This window comes from Lithobates pipiens, unplaced genomic scaffold (assembly GCF_037356315.1).
Source record: "Lithobates pipiens isolate NorthernLeopardFrog02 unplaced genomic scaffold, aLitPip1_a1.2 Scaffold_22, whole genome shotgun sequence".
Classification (NCBI taxonomy): domain Eukaryota; kingdom Metazoa; phylum Chordata; class Amphibia; order Anura; family Ranidae; genus Lithobates; species Lithobates pipiens.
In genome coordinates this window covers 201,139,840-201,159,513 of record NW_027507784.1, presented here as the reverse complement: position 1 = coordinate 201,159,513, position 19,674 = coordinate 201,139,840, and the positions used below count along the sequence as shown (strand labels likewise).

At 38.0% G+C, this 19,674-nt stretch overlaps 1 protein-coding gene across 7 annotated transcripts in view; it reads right to left on the bottom strand.

Annotated features, from left to right (window-relative positions):
- The window catches only part of RBFOX1 (RNA binding fox-1 homolog 1), a 1,314,070-nt gene extending 1,302,609 nt beyond the window's left edge, over positions 1-11,461 (bottom strand). For 2 of the 7 annotated variants that reach the window (XM_077448822.1, XM_077448828.1), the window contains exon 1: positions 10,832-11,459. In XM_077448822.1, coding sequence (XP_077304948.1) covers positions 10,832-10,975 — 144 coding nt within the window. In that variant the 5' untranslated portion in view covers positions 10,976-11,459. Of the gene's footprint in view, positions 1-10,831 lie in introns of all 7 variants that reach the window. The other 5 variants (XM_077448827.1, XM_077448824.1, XM_077448823.1 and 2 more) reach the window with 5 other exon arrangements.
- Between the last annotated feature and the right edge of the window lie 8,213 nt (positions 11,462-19,674).

Below are 19,674 nucleotides of genomic sequence, written 5' to 3'. Positions count from 1 at the left end.
TGTGTGTGTGTGTGTGTGTTTGTGTGTGTGTGTAAATCCCATACATCCATCATTGCTTCAAGGTTCTAGAATTCTTCTGCTGGAATACTCATGCTTGGTCAACTCCATCCAAAATGTTTTATTTTTGGAAAAAGTGGAGAAGGATTATAAGGATTTTTTTTAATCTGTGTCCCTTTTCAGTAGATTTCTTTGTACTTTTAGTAAGAACAGGAACATTTCTCCAAAGTGGACACAGACTGCAACAGAAAATGCTGTGTTTGTAAAATGTGGAAGGATCGAAAACCCTTTTCAGATTAGTCTTCCTGTTCCAGTGACAACTTCCACCTTTATTTCTAGTTGCACTGTCAAAGGAACAGGATGTGACTTGAGATATTTTTCAATGGGATCATGGGCAGCACAAAAAAAAAAAAAAACTTGACAAGAGTATGAACTCTTTCCAAGTTGAGTCAAAACTAAAAAACAAAAACAAAAAAAGATATTCAGATAATTTCAATGGCATGAATTGCTAGTATCTGTCTCTGCTAGTCTGTTTTTGGTGGATGAAGGTGCATATTATCACATTTTATCAGATTGACTTCAATTTGGGACGGCTCCCTACCCTTCCCCATTCATTGGAGAAGAGTGGAGAATAAGCTGTCACACATGTGTGCTGTTTGCAAAACCTTAGTCACCAGAACAACTTGTGCAATAACAGATAACTATGGGCTGATGTCCCAGAAATGCACTTAGCTTAGTCCTTGCGTGTGCTGGCAACACAAAGTATTTTTGTGGTCTGAGTGGTGTCATCCCTTCCCAGTATTCTTTTGCTAAACTATTGAATTATTTCCTGTCTATCCATCAACTAGGGTAAAACCAGCCTGCTGGATTTTACTTGCGATTATCACTAGTGGCCACTATAGCCACTAGCAATAATCACTGTCTTATCCTGATGGGAAGGGCTTCCCCTGACCCACCCACCACCGGAAGAATACAATGTCTCAGCAGGAGGTATTACCCTGTTAGCACTGTCTGTGTTGATGGGAAAATCTTGTGAATTTGTTTCCTGCAGCCCGTGGTTGTAGGAAAGAAATTTGCACTGTCTGTGGCCTGCAAACTCAGAGAGCAAATCAAACACCTTGAGATAGCAAAGGAATTGTGGGCGGGATACATGGCAGCTTCAAATTCAAACAAAACCAAAGGGTATTTTTTTGTTCACTTATTGCACAGATATAACAAGTCACTTTCAATGGCATAGGGAAACCATACTTAATCAAAAAGAAAACATTTTTTAGTCCATTGTTAGAGTTTACATACACTTTAATTCTGTATTTTGAATTCACTTTACTTGCTCCTTTAGAAATGGCTTTTCTAGAAGAGTTATTGACAGACATTCTGACACAGGTTGATTTCACATCATCCAGAACTTCTTGATTTTAATACTTATGATCAGAAATGGGTGTTTTTAGTGAACTTGCTGATTGCCATTTATACAAGTGAGAAGTCTCAGCCACTTGAATATAAATTTTCCAGTGGTGTTATCCACTCGAGTAGACGTTTTCCAGCATTCTATTACTTAACTCTTTAAGAAACCTTCATATGCAACATTTCAGTAGTGGCACAAATGAAATATAAACTCATATCTTGACTACATTAGATGAAATACTGACATATCTGTGACTTCTTCAAGATTGCACATAAGTAAAGTTTGCAGTTTGGATTTAGGATAGTAAATAGCTCACACTGAACTGTAAAAGCTCATCACAATAATGAGCTATGCTTTCAGCTTATAGCTCTGCTTTCTGTCTAATTAAATTTACAGCAGTGCCAGGAAAGGGAGTATAATGCAGAAGAAGCAAAATGGTTGTGCATTGGTCTAGTAAGAAAGCAAATGAGAGATGATAGTAAAGGAATGGCAAGATTTCCTCAGGAGAATCCAATGCATTAAATACTTCAATTGCAAACTGATAAATCAATTTCACCAATTCCTTGAAAAGACTGCAGACCTTTAGGGATCTTTTCATATGGAAACGTTCAGCTTCAGCTCTCGCTAATGTCATTATGGCTCTTAATGCAAAGTGATATACTCGGTTGCAGAAAGCCATTGTCACTTTTTCCTTCACCTCAAAGCCTGCAGGATTTTACCAAGGCTTAAAACAGAGATGGCACAATAGAATTTCTTTGGATACATTATGTGACAGGCAAAAAACGGGTTGTAATAAAATATAGCACTCTGTGTGAGGAGGAAAATCTTTATCTGGGCTTGATAAATAATACAATAAATCCACTTACAATGATGTCTAGAAAATATAATTGTATGCACTGCATTTCAGTGAAGTTGCTGCTATAACAGGAGACTGGCTTACAAGTCAGCTAATGAGACTAGTGAATCTAACAGCAAAGAACGGCAAAGCACAATAACCCACAGCGTCCAATTAAAGATTAGCTTTTGCTAGCCTAAGAGCACTCAAGGGCTGCAAAGTCTTTTCTGATTGCTTGATGTGAAATTGAATTAAGATCGATCATCGGTATTTGTTTTATGTTATAAGCCAAGACCTTAATCAAGCTAAAGCTTGCTATACACTGTTGTGTCATTATAATCTGCAGAGAGAGATCTGACTATTGCCTGTCTTTGTGACAACTGATACCTGGAGTGACCACAGCTCCTACTCCCGATCTCAACAATTATCCTTTACAAGCACTACATCTCTAAATTAAGTGAATTATCAGATAAAGAAATATCCCTGCGTAATTTTCTGTTCTCTGTTCTCACAGCAGAAACTGGAGTATTATATCACTTCCAAAAACAGGACTGTTTAAAGTTAGCTAAGTCAAATTAAGTTGTTGCTTTTTGCTGTACAGACCATTAATAGACATAATTAATGATATGGTATTGCAAATACGGTGCTTCACTCTCAGCAGATATGGAACAGCTAAATTATACTATACTCACCATCAACAAAATAAGTGTAAATGGCATAAAGGGTTAACGTTTACTAGCATCTTAATGCTTCCTAGGGATTGATTTGTATGTTGCAGCTACAAACAGTAAACTGATCTAAGCTAACTAATTCTGTTTATAGGGATTGTTTGATGCCCATTGTTAAGGCAACCCTGTGTGTCTAATATATAATGCAAATATTTGTTTTTTAATGTATAATGCCATACATAATCATGTAATGCTTGAATTTCCAGTGGTGCCTGCAAGTATTTTATCATTTTTGATAAAATAGATAAACAGCATTTCTCTTAGACTTGGCTACTTGTAGTATTTTTCATTTTTACATTAGATGGTTGAATGTATTAAATATTAAGCATGCAGCTGTCTTCAGTGCTGATAGGTTCCTGACAGAAAGCTAACAACAGCATAATACAAACGCCATTAAGGTGTGAATAAAATAAAAACATTCTACATTGATTCCTAATTTGCAGTAATTTATAAGTCATTTGTCCAAAATACATCATTTAATGATGATAAAGGTATGTCCAGTTACAAAGTGTATATACTAGTGTTCCTCTGTTTTTGTAAGATCCTCTACAAGTGTAAATGCAGACTATTAGATATAGCAGCATATGTGTATTAATTGTGTATTACAATGTATTTGTGCTTGTATTTTTTAAATATACTATTTTATTTTAAATATACAGCAGTTGATATATATATATATATATATATATATATATATATATATATATATATATATATATATATATATATATATGCTAGATCTGTATTTGTTTCAGGAACACCATTTATCTGGTGTCTATTGTTGTTATAAATATTATTATGACTCTTTGTCTACATAGCACCAACATATTTCTCTGTGATTTATCATCAGGGGAACTTACATAATGAACATAAAAGGAATAACATATGTAGCAACCAATAAGTGAGAAGCTTCTGCAAGTGTTTACAATCTGTTTGCATTGTAACACATCGGCTATGAGCTGTTTCTTTACTATTATGATTTTGTTTGACATTATGCACTTCATTTACATTTTGTAAATTGTAATTTTGTAATGTGATGCTTATATTGGAAGTACATACATAAACTATGCAATATCTATTTCATGGCTAATAGCAACATACATATTATTAAGCCCATAAAAAGCAGGATCCCAACAAAGGGGTCTCCAGGTTCATATTAAGTTTGTAAATAAAACTGCAAAACATATAAGAATACAACACCTATGACATTTAATGGTAGCTTCAGATGTTGTAATTAGAGGCAGACTATATGCATTTCATTTGCTGGGAGCACAACACTGCCCTCTGTGGTGAATAGGCTCACCTTCTAATCATATAATCATGCAGTTTTGCAGATTTACAAAGCGTCATTTGTCAGACAATAAGAGCCGTGTATTTGGTGAATAAATAGCAGTTGCTTTTTCTTTGTCAAATGACTGTATAGAGGTTACATTAATCACAAAACAAAACAAAAACATCTAGTCCCTGCCCCAGACAATCATTCAAGGCCCAGCTGTAAGAAAAACAGATGGTGAGTGAGCATTAGTGGTAATGTGGGCTCCTTTTTAGTCAAGTAGGCAAAGCACTGACATTTCTCACGTGAAAACAATGAGAGACAAAAAAAAAAGCAAAACAAAAACAAATTTCTACAATGAGTCATTTAAAATAATACACTTGTGAAAAAAAGGAAAAAATGTGCTGTTCTTTATTATATGAAATAAATCACATATACAGTATATATATATATATATATATATATATATATATATATATATATATATATTTATATATATATACATACATACATACATATATATATATAGAGAGAGAGCTCATATACCCCCATACATTGCAGTTTTTTTAATTGGAGATTTGGTTCACATTTTTTTAATCTATGTATGCTAGTGATTGATTACATGTAAAAATGCAATATAATATTGATAACATGTGTGAATGTGCAGCTTCAAATTAAAAAATGATTACCCCTAAAAGCGCAGCATCTAATATAATGCAAGTACAATGCAGCAAAAGATAAAAATGAACAGCCAGGGCACCCCCCTCCCTTGGTCCTGGGGGTGATATTGCTTATATCAGACATGGTTATGTAATCAAGTTCTGTCAACACAGTACGATGAAGCAGCATTCCAGTTCAGGCATAGAACAAAGTGTCTACCATTAGGATGATGCTCATGTTTCCCACAAACACTGCTTTGGAGCTACGATTTCTCCGGTATAAGATCATAATTTATGCTGGGGGATGTGGGGGTTTTCCCATCTTCCACGTCACTGCTGAGATTCCTGGCGGTATCCTTGCCAAATGGGAATTGCAATAACAAGCAGCAGCATAGAGCAATCTGCCTGCAGCATCATTAGACTGCAGTGCAGATAGCACATGCAGTACTTTCACCATCAACTGCTACAGTCACTTGCAGAGTAAGCTCAATAAAACATATGGGTTCACATTTTAGGTGATTTGCCGCAGTGATTATGTTCCTGCGGCACAAGTAACCTATAAAACTATAGCCTTAAATTGTTACATATTATGTGCCAGATCATTCTAACATATCATTAAAACACAGCTTACTGAAAAGACAGGGAAGTTAGCTCCAAACTCCCTGTGATCATTTATAGCTAAATAATATGTATATATATATATATATATATATTTTTTTTTTTTAGGGCCAATTCACATGTCAGCATTTCATTGCAGTGTGTACATGCACACACATTAATGCGAATTCTGAAACATGTGTTGCATGAAGGCAGTTTATGTATTATAAAAGGGCTGCCATCACACCACAACAGATATGATTAGGTTCATCACCCTTTTATAACACTGCAGAATACTGCAGCACATGGTATATGCATTATGGTGTGCTGTGATGCGTTTTTCTCCAATGTGCAATGCATTGGGGTGCCATTCACGATGAATGGCGTCATAACGCAGTGCACATAGAGCTGTGCAAGCATTTTAGAACACGTCACTATAATGCAAAAGTTTGAATGGGCCCTAAATCTTTTCTGAAGCAAAAGCCCTCATACAACAAACAAGAAATTTACTCTAAATATGTAATGATGTGGCATACAAACATGCCAAAACATTTAGGACTGAAAGAAGCAGCATACCATGCATTAAACAGTAATACAAATAATTGGTGTATTTTCATTTTGTTAAGCAGTGGAGATAATATTATTATTAGTAATAATAATGATAATCATCATCAACACCAATAATCATTCTATTCCAGGATAAAACCGATGATTTCTTTTTTTTTATAACTATTTCCTTACGGCTCAAGCAAGAAAAACAATATAAAGAAAAATATTCATTTTGTAAAACTAACAAATATGTAGCGCAGTACAGGATTTCAAAAGATCGAGGTTTGCCGCATTCATTAATTGGAAAGGGTTCCCAGTGACAAAGCCACAAATTAAGTTACAAAAGATGCTGATTGACTTAACACGTAGACTATTTAAAGAACGCAGTAACAGCTCTACGTTTTTTTATTTCCTTTGGGTAATGGGCCTATGCAGCTGATTCCTAGTCTTGCAAAGCCAGCATTTTTCAAATGCCAAATTTCTTCTGTTTAAGCACTTCTCGATGACCAGTTGCAGCCGCCATTAATGATCTACTGAACACTACTTTCTAATTAAAAAAGTTGATCTTGAAGTTTCAGTTCAATTGCTTTCGATCTAGGTATGTCCAGTTTGAGCAATGTCTCTAGTTTAGTTAAATTATTCCCACTTTACAGATGACTTCATTTTCTAAAATAAACTCCATGTATCATCATTAAGTGAGGAACACAAATTAACATTTCTAGCATGTTGACAGGGGCATGGCCCACCATAGGATAACTTATTATAGGGCTTGTGAACAGATGGTCATTTGACCAAGGCTTAGAATTATTGTTTACAGAAGTCTGTAACAACATACAAATAATATACATACAGTATGGTTTGCAATGCATCCTAAGTGTTATTTTGCTGCTCTACTACCCTTCTCGCTAAACCAAAAGAGGCACATTATTATTATTGCTAAAATTAATGTCTGGGGGGGAAAACAAACTGCACAACAAATTCACACATAAGCAAATCTAACTTTATTATCGTACCTCTTGCAAACTCCATAATTTTTTTCGTTTTCAAAGGTATTGCCATTAATAAATACATCACCAAAAACCTATACAGTTGAGTATACAGTGCAATAGGAAACCTATGTAAACAAACACATAAATATAGGATTTTGAATTTGTTTTAATGTGTAAGAATGGATTAACCATTGCAGTGCCCAATTCAAATTTGTAACAGTTATATGAGTTTGGTAAGGAGTCTAAGAGCTGAATGGTGTAAACTGTTTCTGTAGAGATGTTTAAAACATAGGTATGTCAGTCACTAGGCACAAGTATTCAAAACCCTCTTCCTGGGGACTGTTATGTTATTTCATGGCTAATTAAAAACAAATTATATATAATTATTATATATAATATGAACTGTGTTATGTAGATATAGCTCACATATGCTAAAATAGTATATTGAAACTGAAACACTGTTACATGTCCCCTTCATGGATGATGGATAGCTATTTTTAGGGGAAAAGCTTAAATTTTAAAATTTTAAGTATACGTACAAGAATGAGTGGGTCATCACAATATTCCTAAATAAATCAAGCTTGATTACAAACAGATCAGAAGGATCATCTCAGTTTGTGCAAAGTTATTCCCTTATAGCTGGTTTTAGAGTTCATAGGTTTGTGAAGATGTCACTAGTGCATATTGTTTTAGTAAATAACTGTTACTCCTGCTTAAAATATCTGTAAATCTATTTTGAAGCTGACTATAAAAGCTTCCAGTAATATATCCTATTATATCATAACTTATTACTGTCTGGCCAGAGTGCAAACGGGTCACATGGTGTGTACAATATATTGCACACATTTTATGAGCCTCATACAAATGAACAGCAGAGCACAGTTGCCTCTCTTTACTTTAGTATCTGTCTCAGTGTTGCACTTTTTAAATCAAAGGTTTTCAAAATAAAAATCACATGGGAAAAATAAAAAAATTTAGCCTGCAACATTTGAAATAGTTTTCATAAGCATTAAACTGTGCAAAAAAAAAACCTCACTGAATATAAACACAGGTGCAATTCCTGCCAGGTGTGATTTACAAATGAACTATAAGGGGAACAATAGCGGTATATAATATCATTCTTGGATTTTTATAATAAGCTTTTAGTTTTTTTTTTTTATAAATAATTAACCGTTACATACCTATGTTTCAAAGTGACTATTTTACTTAATTAAATTATTTTTTATTCTATTTATTTTTATGTTGCTTTAAAAAAATATGATGGGTGCATATCCAGTCCTATCTAATGCTGTACCACTTTGTGCTTTATAGAAAATCTGTGTAAAATAAATCAATCCCTTTTTAGAAAGCTTCAAAATAAAGTAAACTACTTAACAGCAAATTGACTTCTGCAGTGAAAAAAAATAGTTTTGGTGATCTATAGCTAAAAGCACTACCTATCATGACACCCACGTACAACTATATACAATTAGACACTATTCTTACAACTTTCTCTTTTTTGGATCTGCTCAAATATTTTGAATGATGAATACACATATTTTTAATCTCAAAAAAGATGGTGCGGTTTTATTTATAGGTTTCTGGGAAAAACTATTAGGTTTGCAATTCAGCAGACAAACAGCATGAACCTTTACAGAACATTTTAATCCTTCCAGCTTCGCATAGGTTACAATGTCAGCCTATTTTTTGGTAGAAATGTATGTATGCACTTTGTACTATACATAGCTGAAAATATGTTTTTGTACAGATGCAGACAGAAAAAAATGATAAGTACATCAAAGTACAATTACAATAGTGTTCATTTGATACCTTCCTATGTAGACATATTGACCCCTCACCTGGAAACAATTTCCTATCTCCAAATTTCTTTACCTATATTTCCAGTTATTATTACACTTCAGATGGATAAACAAGCGTATTCACCATGATAGCAGGAGTTGCACCAAACAAAAAAACTAGCTTCTAAAAAAACAAACAAAAAAAAACACTCCAGAGTGAGCTGCAGAGCAGTTATAATCAATGAAAGATTTATTCAAAAGTAAAAGGACAGCCTGTTATTAGGAAGGAGGTAATTAAAAAGACAATCTATGAAAGTTGATGTATTTAGCATTTATCAAATGCAAATTCAGATTCTGAATGCAAAAACATGCACTGCCTCTCCTTTCCTCAAAACTCATTCACAATGTATGTGCACATACATCTTTTACTGTGCATATTAGAGTAGGCAAAAGTGACAACAAAACCCATAGGGTAAAGAGGAAGAGCTGAAACTCTTGTTTACTGTCTTTTCACTCCTACACAAGCAAAAAGCCCAGACTATTTTAGGATACCAGGTAAATTATGAGTATACATTATACAGGAGATGTATCATTATTTAATGAAATTACTGGTGAGAATGAAAAATGCACAGATATGAGACCACGCATTATTTATTACCTGTAAGTTTGGGTGTATTTGTATCAGGGCAGAGTGATATTAGACTTATGGTGGTGTAGTATACATGTTGTATCTCACATGATACAGTATGTTATGAAATAAAAAGGAACATTTCACCTTAAAGGTATTCACAGACAGACCAAGAGAGTATATGCTCAGTTCTCAATTGCACTGCTAATTTTATTTATTTAAAAAAAAAGCAAAATAAGCTGACTAAGCATAATGATAAGTGAAATATAGTGTTACAGAAAATGGAGTGTACACCATGTACACAGCTAAGGGTGTTTAGATATCAAATGTGTATCTATTTGTATATGCATGACTATACTAGCATAAAGAAACACAGTAAATATACATGCACTCACATTACCTATATGTAATGAATTCTATACAATGTAGCTATACACATAAAGTGAAAACGGGAAGATTGAACTGTGTATGAATTATATTTCACATAATCCTTATAAGTAGTAAGTGAATATTTTATAAAAGCAGCCTTTTTTGCAGTGACTGTAATGAATAAAGGTCCATTAACGATTATGCAGAACCATTAGCACAAAGCTAGCCATTGTGAAGAGCAGCTAAGTATCAGGTGAAGAAGAGATTAGAAAATAGACACCTTTTTCAAGATTCACATCAAGATGTATTTTTTTCACATGGCTACAAAGGCAAACACAGAATCACACTTAATATAGCAAATTCCATCAGACAGGCAACGGCATTTTTAATTCATGTTATACCAGTACAGCAATTGCAGGAAATCCATTCTCTCTGTTTATCATGTTATTAAAATGAGCATAGAGCTATTCAAGTTTCAGATTAAAAAAAACAAAAAAAACACACTATTCAAAATAATGCTTGAGTGTCTTTTTAAAACTACTAATAAGCAAACCTTCCCCTGTGACTGCAGCAAGTACTACACATCTATGAAACCCACAGGCATGACATATTGACTAGCAAAATGAAACACAATGCAATGTGTGCTATCATTTATCGAATAGGTTATGTTTCTTGTGCACTACATGCTTGAGACTGAATACATGATGATGAGATAAGAGTACACCATGTACATGCATTAGAGGTACTGAGATCTTAGCAGACTCACATCTTAACCTCACAACCTAAGACATTCCAGCTTCTATTCCTAACAATCCGTGCTACCCAGCTCTTCTACCCTATCTTAAAAATAGCAAGGAAACAGCATGAAGTTTTCTTTATCACAAGCAACCAAAAGTGCCATGGCACAGATTTAAACAGCTATAGAAAAAACAACGGTTAAAGTCCAACTCCAAGCAGAAAAAGCTGAACTAGCAAAAACAGATAGAGAGAGAGAGAGAGAGAGAGCAAAGCAAGGAGAGCTTACCTGCTGCAAGTACATAAAAGTCAAGGCACAAGAGAGCTGAGGACACATGCCCACATTCGGCAGTGCCACACAGGTTGCACCCGTCAGAGGATGCTGCATGGTGTTGCTCTGGAGTCGACGTAGAACAAGTGAAGGGGCTTGCATGCAAGCACGTTTGTCCTGTCTTGTCAGCAGGTTTTAAATTGTCTTTTAGCTCTGGTTATTCTTATAGTTGAAAAGTCCTTCTTCCCCCTTTGCTATCCTACTGCTGAAAATGTACGTTCATTTGTCAGCTAAGGCAACTAGGCAAATTAAAACGGAAACCGCTTAAACTGGATAGAATACAAAAACAAGGGATTTAACCAAAGCCTGCAGCTTAATGAAGAGTCAGTGTAACTTCCTCAATGACAGTGAAGAGAGGGAGCTCGGCGTTTCCCAACAGGAGCTTGCTGACTAGCACACAGATTGACTCACTGATGCTCAGTCGGCTGGTGTTGATGCTGCACGGCTTCTCATTTGTCAAATGGGTCCTAGGGCAGAGGCTTTACCACTCACAAAATTCAAATACTGCATTTTTAAAATCCCCTGGGAGGGTGGAGAGAAACAGTGAGAGATCGAGTGAGCTAGTGAGAAGGAGAGAGAGAAAGAGAGAAAGCGATTGAACGAGAAAGCTGCATCACAGACAAGCGTGAGATTTGGGCAATTAATGTCACTGCCCAGCTGGGACCCAGTGTCTGTTAGAATTTCTTTTCCATTGCCGTTGGTCAGCAGACTCAGCACCAAATATTCTTTTTTTTTTTTTTTTTTTTTAACCTTGCCAGAAGCCATTCATGGAGATATGTAGAAAATCCTATCTAATAGCCAGTGATCCTGATTTTTATAGCCTTATTAAATTCTCTATCCAGATTTCTGACATTTTACTTGATTCTTTTAGGATATTCTTATGACTCATGCGGCACTGTAAAGTTATACCAGCTGAAGGCTCACTCTGCAGAGGTATTTTTTAAAGGTGAAAAGGCTTCAGCAAGAATGTTCATTTAAATTAGTATCATGCTAGGTCTGTTAGTGAGATTAGTTTAAAAAGTTCAATTTTTTTTATAAATTCTGACTTTTTTATTTTATTCATATGTATTTTTTTTCTCTTACCATGTTTCACATTATTATTCCAGTCTTGCAGCCTTTTTTGTTTATAGTGTAGTATTTGCGCACTAATAGGTCTAGTTATTTAATAAATCAAAATGTGATTTGCAGATTGATATCATTTTTAGATTTTTCATCGCAATTATTAAAGAATTATTAACAATTAGAAAAGGGGGCAAAATAAACCATTTGCCTGGGTATGCCTATCCTATCTATGTAAATGCCCATTAATTAGTTACAATTTATATAACTTTGGTCCATCCAGGGGTAAGTTAGAAAAACTCTGTGGCAATAAAAATAGGAGGCTTCCCTTGCTGACCTTCTTCTAAAAATGCAAATTTTCTGGCAGTCATTCTTGATCATTTGATTTCAATGCTTCCTGATTTACCCAGCTGGAAAATGCATGCAGCCAAGGAATATGATAAAATGAACTCCTAATTTGCATTCTAGTTCCAGGTCAGTAACCGTTAGATCGGCATGAAAACCAGGCAATTAGCATTTTCAGAAAAAATGGTCTGCAGTAGTAACCTCCATAATTCACTTGGCCCAGATTTCCATTAAATGTATTCCATACTGCAATGTGTAGATCATCTTTCTGGTAATTGTGCTCTATGCTGAGAGAACATTAATCTATATTTGAATTTATATTATGTTTTACAACTAGGAAAACACAGTTGCTATATGCAAGAATCACAGAACCAAATCCAAATCCACCTGATCCTCCTGTTGTACACAAACCGGCTCCTTGTGTACAAGTTTGGAATAGTGAAGTGCATCATGAAGTTCAAATCTAAGTGGAAATAATGTTCATGCAGCTAATGTGCTGATTGTTTAACAATAGTGGAGTGCAGCTCTCGTCTTGTCAGGACCCAAGTCTGAACCTACAACCTCTGCTGAGTCTGGTGATGCCTTGAACAATGATTCTCTTGAAATTTGAACCTTTTGCTCCTCCTGTGAACTTCCTATTTTCCCATGCCTTTGCACTTCCTGTATGCAAATTATGCGCTCTCTCCAGCCAATATCTCACTCTCATCTCTTCTGCTGTCATCTGTATCTCCACAACACTTGTTACCAACCTTTGGCTTGTTCCTCCACTACACTTCTTCTTAACTGCTTAACCACTTGCTTACTGGGCACTTAACCACTTGCTTACTGGGCACTTAAACCCCCCTCAGTCCCAGACCAATTTTCAGCTTTCAGCGCTGATGCACTTTGAGTGACAATTGCGCGGTCATACAACACTGTACCCAAATGAAATTTTTATCATTTTTTTCCCACAAATAGAGCTTTCTTTTGGTGGTATTTAGTTACAGCTCGGAGTTTTATTTTTTGCTAAACAAACAAAAAGAGATGCAAAAAAAAAAAAAAAAAATCATGTTTTAATAGTTTGTTATAAAATTTTGCAAACGGGTCATTTTTCTCCTTCATTGAAGTGCGCTGATTAGGCGGCACTGATAGGCTGCATTGGTGGGCACTGATGGGCTGCATTGGTGGGCACTGATGGGCTGCATTGGTGGGCACTGATAGGCTGCACTGGTGGGCACTGATAGGCATAGTTAAGGCGGCACTAATAGGCACAGATAAGGCGGCACCGATGGGCACAGATAAGGCGGCACTGATGGGCAAAGATGGGCACAGATAAGATGGCACGGATGGGTGGCACGGATAAGTGGCACGGATGGGAACTGATAGGTACCACAGATAGATAGGACTGATGGGCACTGATAGGTGGCACTGATAGGTGGCTCTGATAGGTGGCACTGCTGGGCACTGATGGGCGGCACTGCTGGGCACTGATGGGCGGCACTGCTGGGCACTGATGGGCGGCACTGGGGTGCAGCACCTTTGAGGCAGATTTTGGGTGGCACTGTGGGTGGCACTGCTGGGTGGCACTGTGGGTGGCACTCTGGGCACTGCTGGGTGGCACTGTGGGCACTGCTGGGTGGCACTGTGGGCACTATGGGCACTGCTGGGTGGCACTGACAGGGGGGCACTTACTTTATTTCAGGATGGCACTGCGGGTGGCAGGTGGGCACTGGCAGGGGGCAGGTGTCCGCTTGAATTGTTGGCCGTGATCGGGACTGATGTCCCGAACACGGCCGCCGGCGATCGGCTTTTTTTTTTTCTCCTCGCGCTGTCAGCGCGAGGAGGAATACTAGCCGATTACCGGCTCCGTTTTATCACATGATCAGCTGTCATTGGCTGACAGCTGATCACGTGATAAGGGGTCGGGATCGACCCCTTACACGGATCGGTGATCAGGCGAGTCTCACGGACTCGCCGATCACAGAGCGCGCCGCGCGCGCCCCTCAGGGGGCGCGCAGGCCGCTCGTAACCGGGACGACGTCAATAGGCGTAGTCCCGGCAATCTAGGTCCGCGCTAATGCCGTCATTCCCAAGTGGATCCCAAGTGGTTAAACACCCTTCCTGCCCAGACCAATTTTCAGCTTTCGGTGCTCTCACACTTTGAATGACAATTACTCAGTCATGCAACACTGTACCCAAATTAATTTTTTGTCCTTTTTTTCCCACAAATAGAGCTTTCTTTTGATGATATTTGATCACCTCTGGGGTTTTTATTTTTTGCGCTATAAATGAAAAAAGACCGAAAATTTTGAAAAAAAAACGCATATTTCTTTGTTTCTGTGACAGAATTATGCAAATTATTAATTTTTCTTCATAAATTTTGGCCACAATTTATACTGCTACATATCTTTGGTAAAAAAATAACCCAAATTAGTGGATATTATTTGGTCTTTGTGAAAGTTAGAGAGTCTACAAGCTGTGGTGCGAATCGCACAAAATTGATCACATCTGATGTACTGGTGGCCTATCTCGCTTCTTGTGACCTGAACAGTACAAATACCCCCCAAATGACCCCTTTTTGGAAAGTAGACATTCCAAGGTATTTAGTAAGAGGCATAGTGAGCTTTTTGATGTTGTCATTTTTTTCCCACAGTTCTTTGCAAAATTAAGATTTTTCATTTTTTTTTCTCCACAAAATTGTCATTGTAGTAGGTGATTTCTCTCACATGGCATGTGTATACCACAAATGACACTCCCCAAAAAATTCTGCTACTCCTCCTGAGTATTACAATACCACATGTGTGGGACTTTTTCACAGCCTGGCCACATAGAGAGGCCCAACATGTTCTAGGAACATAAATTACACATCTAACTTGTTGACTATTTATTACACTTTTGAAGCACCAGGACAATGACACGTGACACGTGACACTGATGACAGATGGTACTGATACGTGGCAATGATGACACTTATACGTGGCACTGATGACACGTGGCACTGATGACACGTGGCACTGATGACAGATGGCACTAATATGTGGCACTGATGACAGATGGCACTAATATGTGGCACTGATGACACATGGCACTTATACGTGGCACTAATACGTGGCACTGAAGACACGTGGCACTAATACGTGGCACTGATGACAGATGGCACTAATACGTGGCACTAATACGTGCCACCGATGACAGATGGCACTAATACATGGCACCAATGACGCGTGACACTGATGACAGATGGCACTGATACGTGGCATTGATGACACGTGACACTGACAACAGATGGCACGTGACACTGACAGGTGGCACTGATGACAAATGGCACTGATACGTGGCACTGATGACAGATGGCACTAATATGTGGCACTGATGACAGATGGCACTAATATGTGGCACTGATGACACATGGCACTTATACGTGGCACTAATACGTGGCACTGAAGACACGTGGCACTAATACGTGGCACTGATGACAGATGGCACTAATACGTGGCACTAATACGTGCCACCGATGACAGATGGCACTAATACATGGCACCAATGACGCGTGACACTGATGACAGATGGCACTGATACGTGGCATTGATGACACGTGACACTGACAACAGATGGCACGTGACACTGACAGGTGGCACTGATGACAAATGGCACTGATACGTGGCACTGATGACAGATGGCACTAATATGTGGCACTGATGACAGATGGCACTATGTGGCACTGATGACACGTGGCACTGATGACAGGTGGCACTGATGACAGATGGCACTGGGGACAAATGGCACTGACAACAGGTGGCACTGGGGGCAGGTAGCACTGGGGGCAGATAGCACTGGGGTGGATGGCACTGGGGGCAGGTAGCACTGGGGTGGATGGCACTGGGGTGGATGGCACTGGGGTGGATGGCACTGGGGCGGATGGCACTGGGGCAGGATGGTACTGGGGCAGGATGGCACTGCTGGGGGAGGATGGATGGCACTGCTGGGGGAGGATGGATGGCACTGCTGGGGGAGGATGGATGGCACTGCTGGGGGAGGATGGCACTTTTTTTTTTACTTTTTTTATTTTTATCAAAAGAATGCAAAGCAGAATGGCTGCCGCTGAAGCCGTTCATCTCTCCCCTCTCACACTCTGTCTGTGTGAGGAGGGAGAGCGGCGCTGAGAGATGATCTCATATGTTTACATATGAGATCATCTACCATTGGACACGCCGATCGCGCTGTAAACGGCCGCTGTGATTGGCCGTTTACAGCGATCTGTGTTTGCCTGTCCCCGGGGGACACGGCGAACACAGAACTTCCGCGATGCGCGCCCGCGGTGGCGCGCATTGCGGAAGTAAACATTAGGACGTCCAGGGACGGCCTCCCGGACGAACGCGCCTACTCTACGGCCGTCATTCGGCTATAGGGCGGGCGCGAGGTGGTTAAGGACCGGGCCTATTTTTCAGACAATGTTTACAAGTTATAAAAATATGCACAAATACAGTCTGAAGCTAAGTTATGCACAGTACTCACGCATTAACAGCGCTCTAGAAATAAGTGTGTGTCAAAAACATATATACGCTAAACATAAGTGCAATTAAAAAATTCATAAAAAGTCAGAAGGATAAGAACAAAGTTCATAAACAAGAGTGTAGTGCTCCAAAAGCCATTAGGTTGATAGAGAAATCCTCAGAGAGAATGCACACCATGCCATGCATGTAAAGAAGACCTCGTGCTCTGTGTGACCCCCCCTTTTGCTTATGCACTTACCCCTAAGGGGTTAATCTCAGGCATTGTAAATGTTTCACTGTGTGTTGCTCCTACACTGCAATCATCCGTCCGTCAGAGGAATATCCAACCAGGAACTTTGCTCACACCAGGATTACACTTGACACTCAGTTAGTTTATCCCCATAATTATAAAAAAATTAACAGGGAAGAAATCCATAGTGTAAACCTGTTTCTTTTTAAAACTCACACTCCACATGCAATAAAATCTGCTTACATTGTAAACACACAACTCTTGCATTAAAAAGTTATTCAAAGTATCCATTTGTGATTAGTTATTTCTCACCGCTTTCTCACTGAAGTTTTGCAGGCTAACAGGCAAAGGGCGATGAGACCCAGGATAACCAACGCTGACACTCAGATACTGGACAGCTGCATAGACACGCCCATACGCGTTTCGTAATCACGTCTTCTTCAGTGGGCGTGTCCATGCAGATCAGCTCATCCATTAAATACAGATCGCACTGCATAGGGGATTGCTCCTACTACGCCGCCTGACTCTGCCCCCATCAGCCACAGCTCCTGATCACAGAGGCTGCGCTCATGCCGTATGTATTACCCAATACCGTAAAGCAATAGGAGGAAAATGTTTATACTCTGCAGTAATCCAGCCACCGAAATTCAATGACATCGGGAGCCCTACATCAATGCGGACATAAACCTCCACAATACACAAATATAGCACAAGAAATAAAAGAATAATAATAAAAAAAAAAAACAATAATGAATCATTATAACCGGGGAACACCACATACATTTTCTATCATTTACAGAATGAAGCTGTATTATTATACATATTTCACTAAATACATATGAAGGATTACAAGACATTATTATCACATACCCCATATATATAATAACACCCTGATAAGGACACTCCTTTTATATACTATCTCCATTGAAAAAAAATGCAGTTATAATAAAATCATAGTTGTTATATAACTTCTGCATATCCGTACTATCAAATTTAAAACTAAAACAATCTTAGAAGAACTTGCATACTCTTCATTCAGGTAAGTAGTATACAAGTTATCAATATTTTGCAGCAAAACTGAACTCTCAGTATGAGAGATTGTGCCGTAAAAAAAGAGAAAAAATAGGAAAAATAGGGAGATATATATCCACATGCGATTCGTCTGCTGCATACCAATAGTCAAACTCATACCATAATTAATCAAAAAACAGCTATATTTTGCTTAATATTAAAGGTAGAGGGGAATGTGATCCACAAATTATCCGTCTAGGTGCATTGTGTGGTGTGCATTCTCTCTGAGGATTTCTCTATCAACCTAAGGGCTTTTGGAGCACTACCTTCTTGTTTATGAACTTTGTTCTTATCCTTCTGACTTTTTATGAATTTTTTAATTGCACTTATGTTTAGTGTATATATGTTTTTGACACACACTTATTTCCAGAGCGCTGTTAATGCATGAGTACTGTTCATAATTTAGCTTGAGACTGTATTTGTGCATATTTTTATATGTGATTCTTGATTTATAACAGCAGCTGTTTGTGTAGATAAAGTATGTCCTTTTTGCGTGCTGAGATCAGTATTAGCCCTTGTACACACGGTCGGACAATCTGACAACCAAATCTGTTGGATTTTGTCTGACGGATTTTGTCCAAAACTGTTACATACACACGGTCGGACAAAGTTGTCGGAATATCCAATTGTACATAACGTGATGGCGTTATTTCGTTACGACGGGACAAAGTTCAGGCTAGTAGCCAATAGCTTTGGTCTAGGAATTTGATCTGAGCATGCGTGGCACTTTGTCCGTCGGAGTAGGCTACACATGATCAGAGTATGTCTGAGCGGAGCATTTTGTTGGAAAATTTTACGGACAAGTTGGAAAACTTGGTCCGTCGGATACTCCGATGGAAACAGTCCGATGGAGACCACACACAGTCGGATTATCCGACAAAACGGTCCGATAGGACACATTCCGTCGGAATCTCCGACCGTGTGTACAAGGGCTTACAGTTTTATTGTGCTACTGATAATTTTCTTTCTTTGATTATGTTTACAAGTTAAAATCATTTTTTTTGCTAGAAAATTACTTAGAAATCCCAAACATTATTTATATTCTTTTTTCAGACACCCTAGAGAATAAAATGGTGGTCCTTACAATACTTTATGTCACACTGTATTTGCGCAGTGTTCTCACAAGCGCAATTTTTTGGGCAAAAATACACATCTTTGAATTAAAAAATAAGACAACAGGAAATTTAGCTCAATTTTTTTATATTGTGAAAGATAAAGTTGTGCCAAATAAATTGATACCCAACAAGTCATGCTTCAAAATTGCGCCCGCTCGTGGAATGGCGACAAACTTTTACCCTTAATAATCTCCATAGGCGACGTTTAAAAATGTCTACAGGTTCCTAGTTTTGAGTTACAGAGGAGGACTAATGGTAGAATTATTGTTCTTGCTTTAACATCTATGGCGATACCTCACCTGTGTGGTTTGAACACCGTTTTCATATGCAGGGGCAGCTTACATATGTGTTCACTTGTGCGTGCAAGCTTGGCGGGACGGCCGCTTTACTTTTTTTTCTTATTTATTTTAGTTTTTTTTTACACTGTCCTTTAAAAAAAAAATTGGTCACTTTTATTCTTATTACTTGTAAAAGAATAAAAAAGCATGG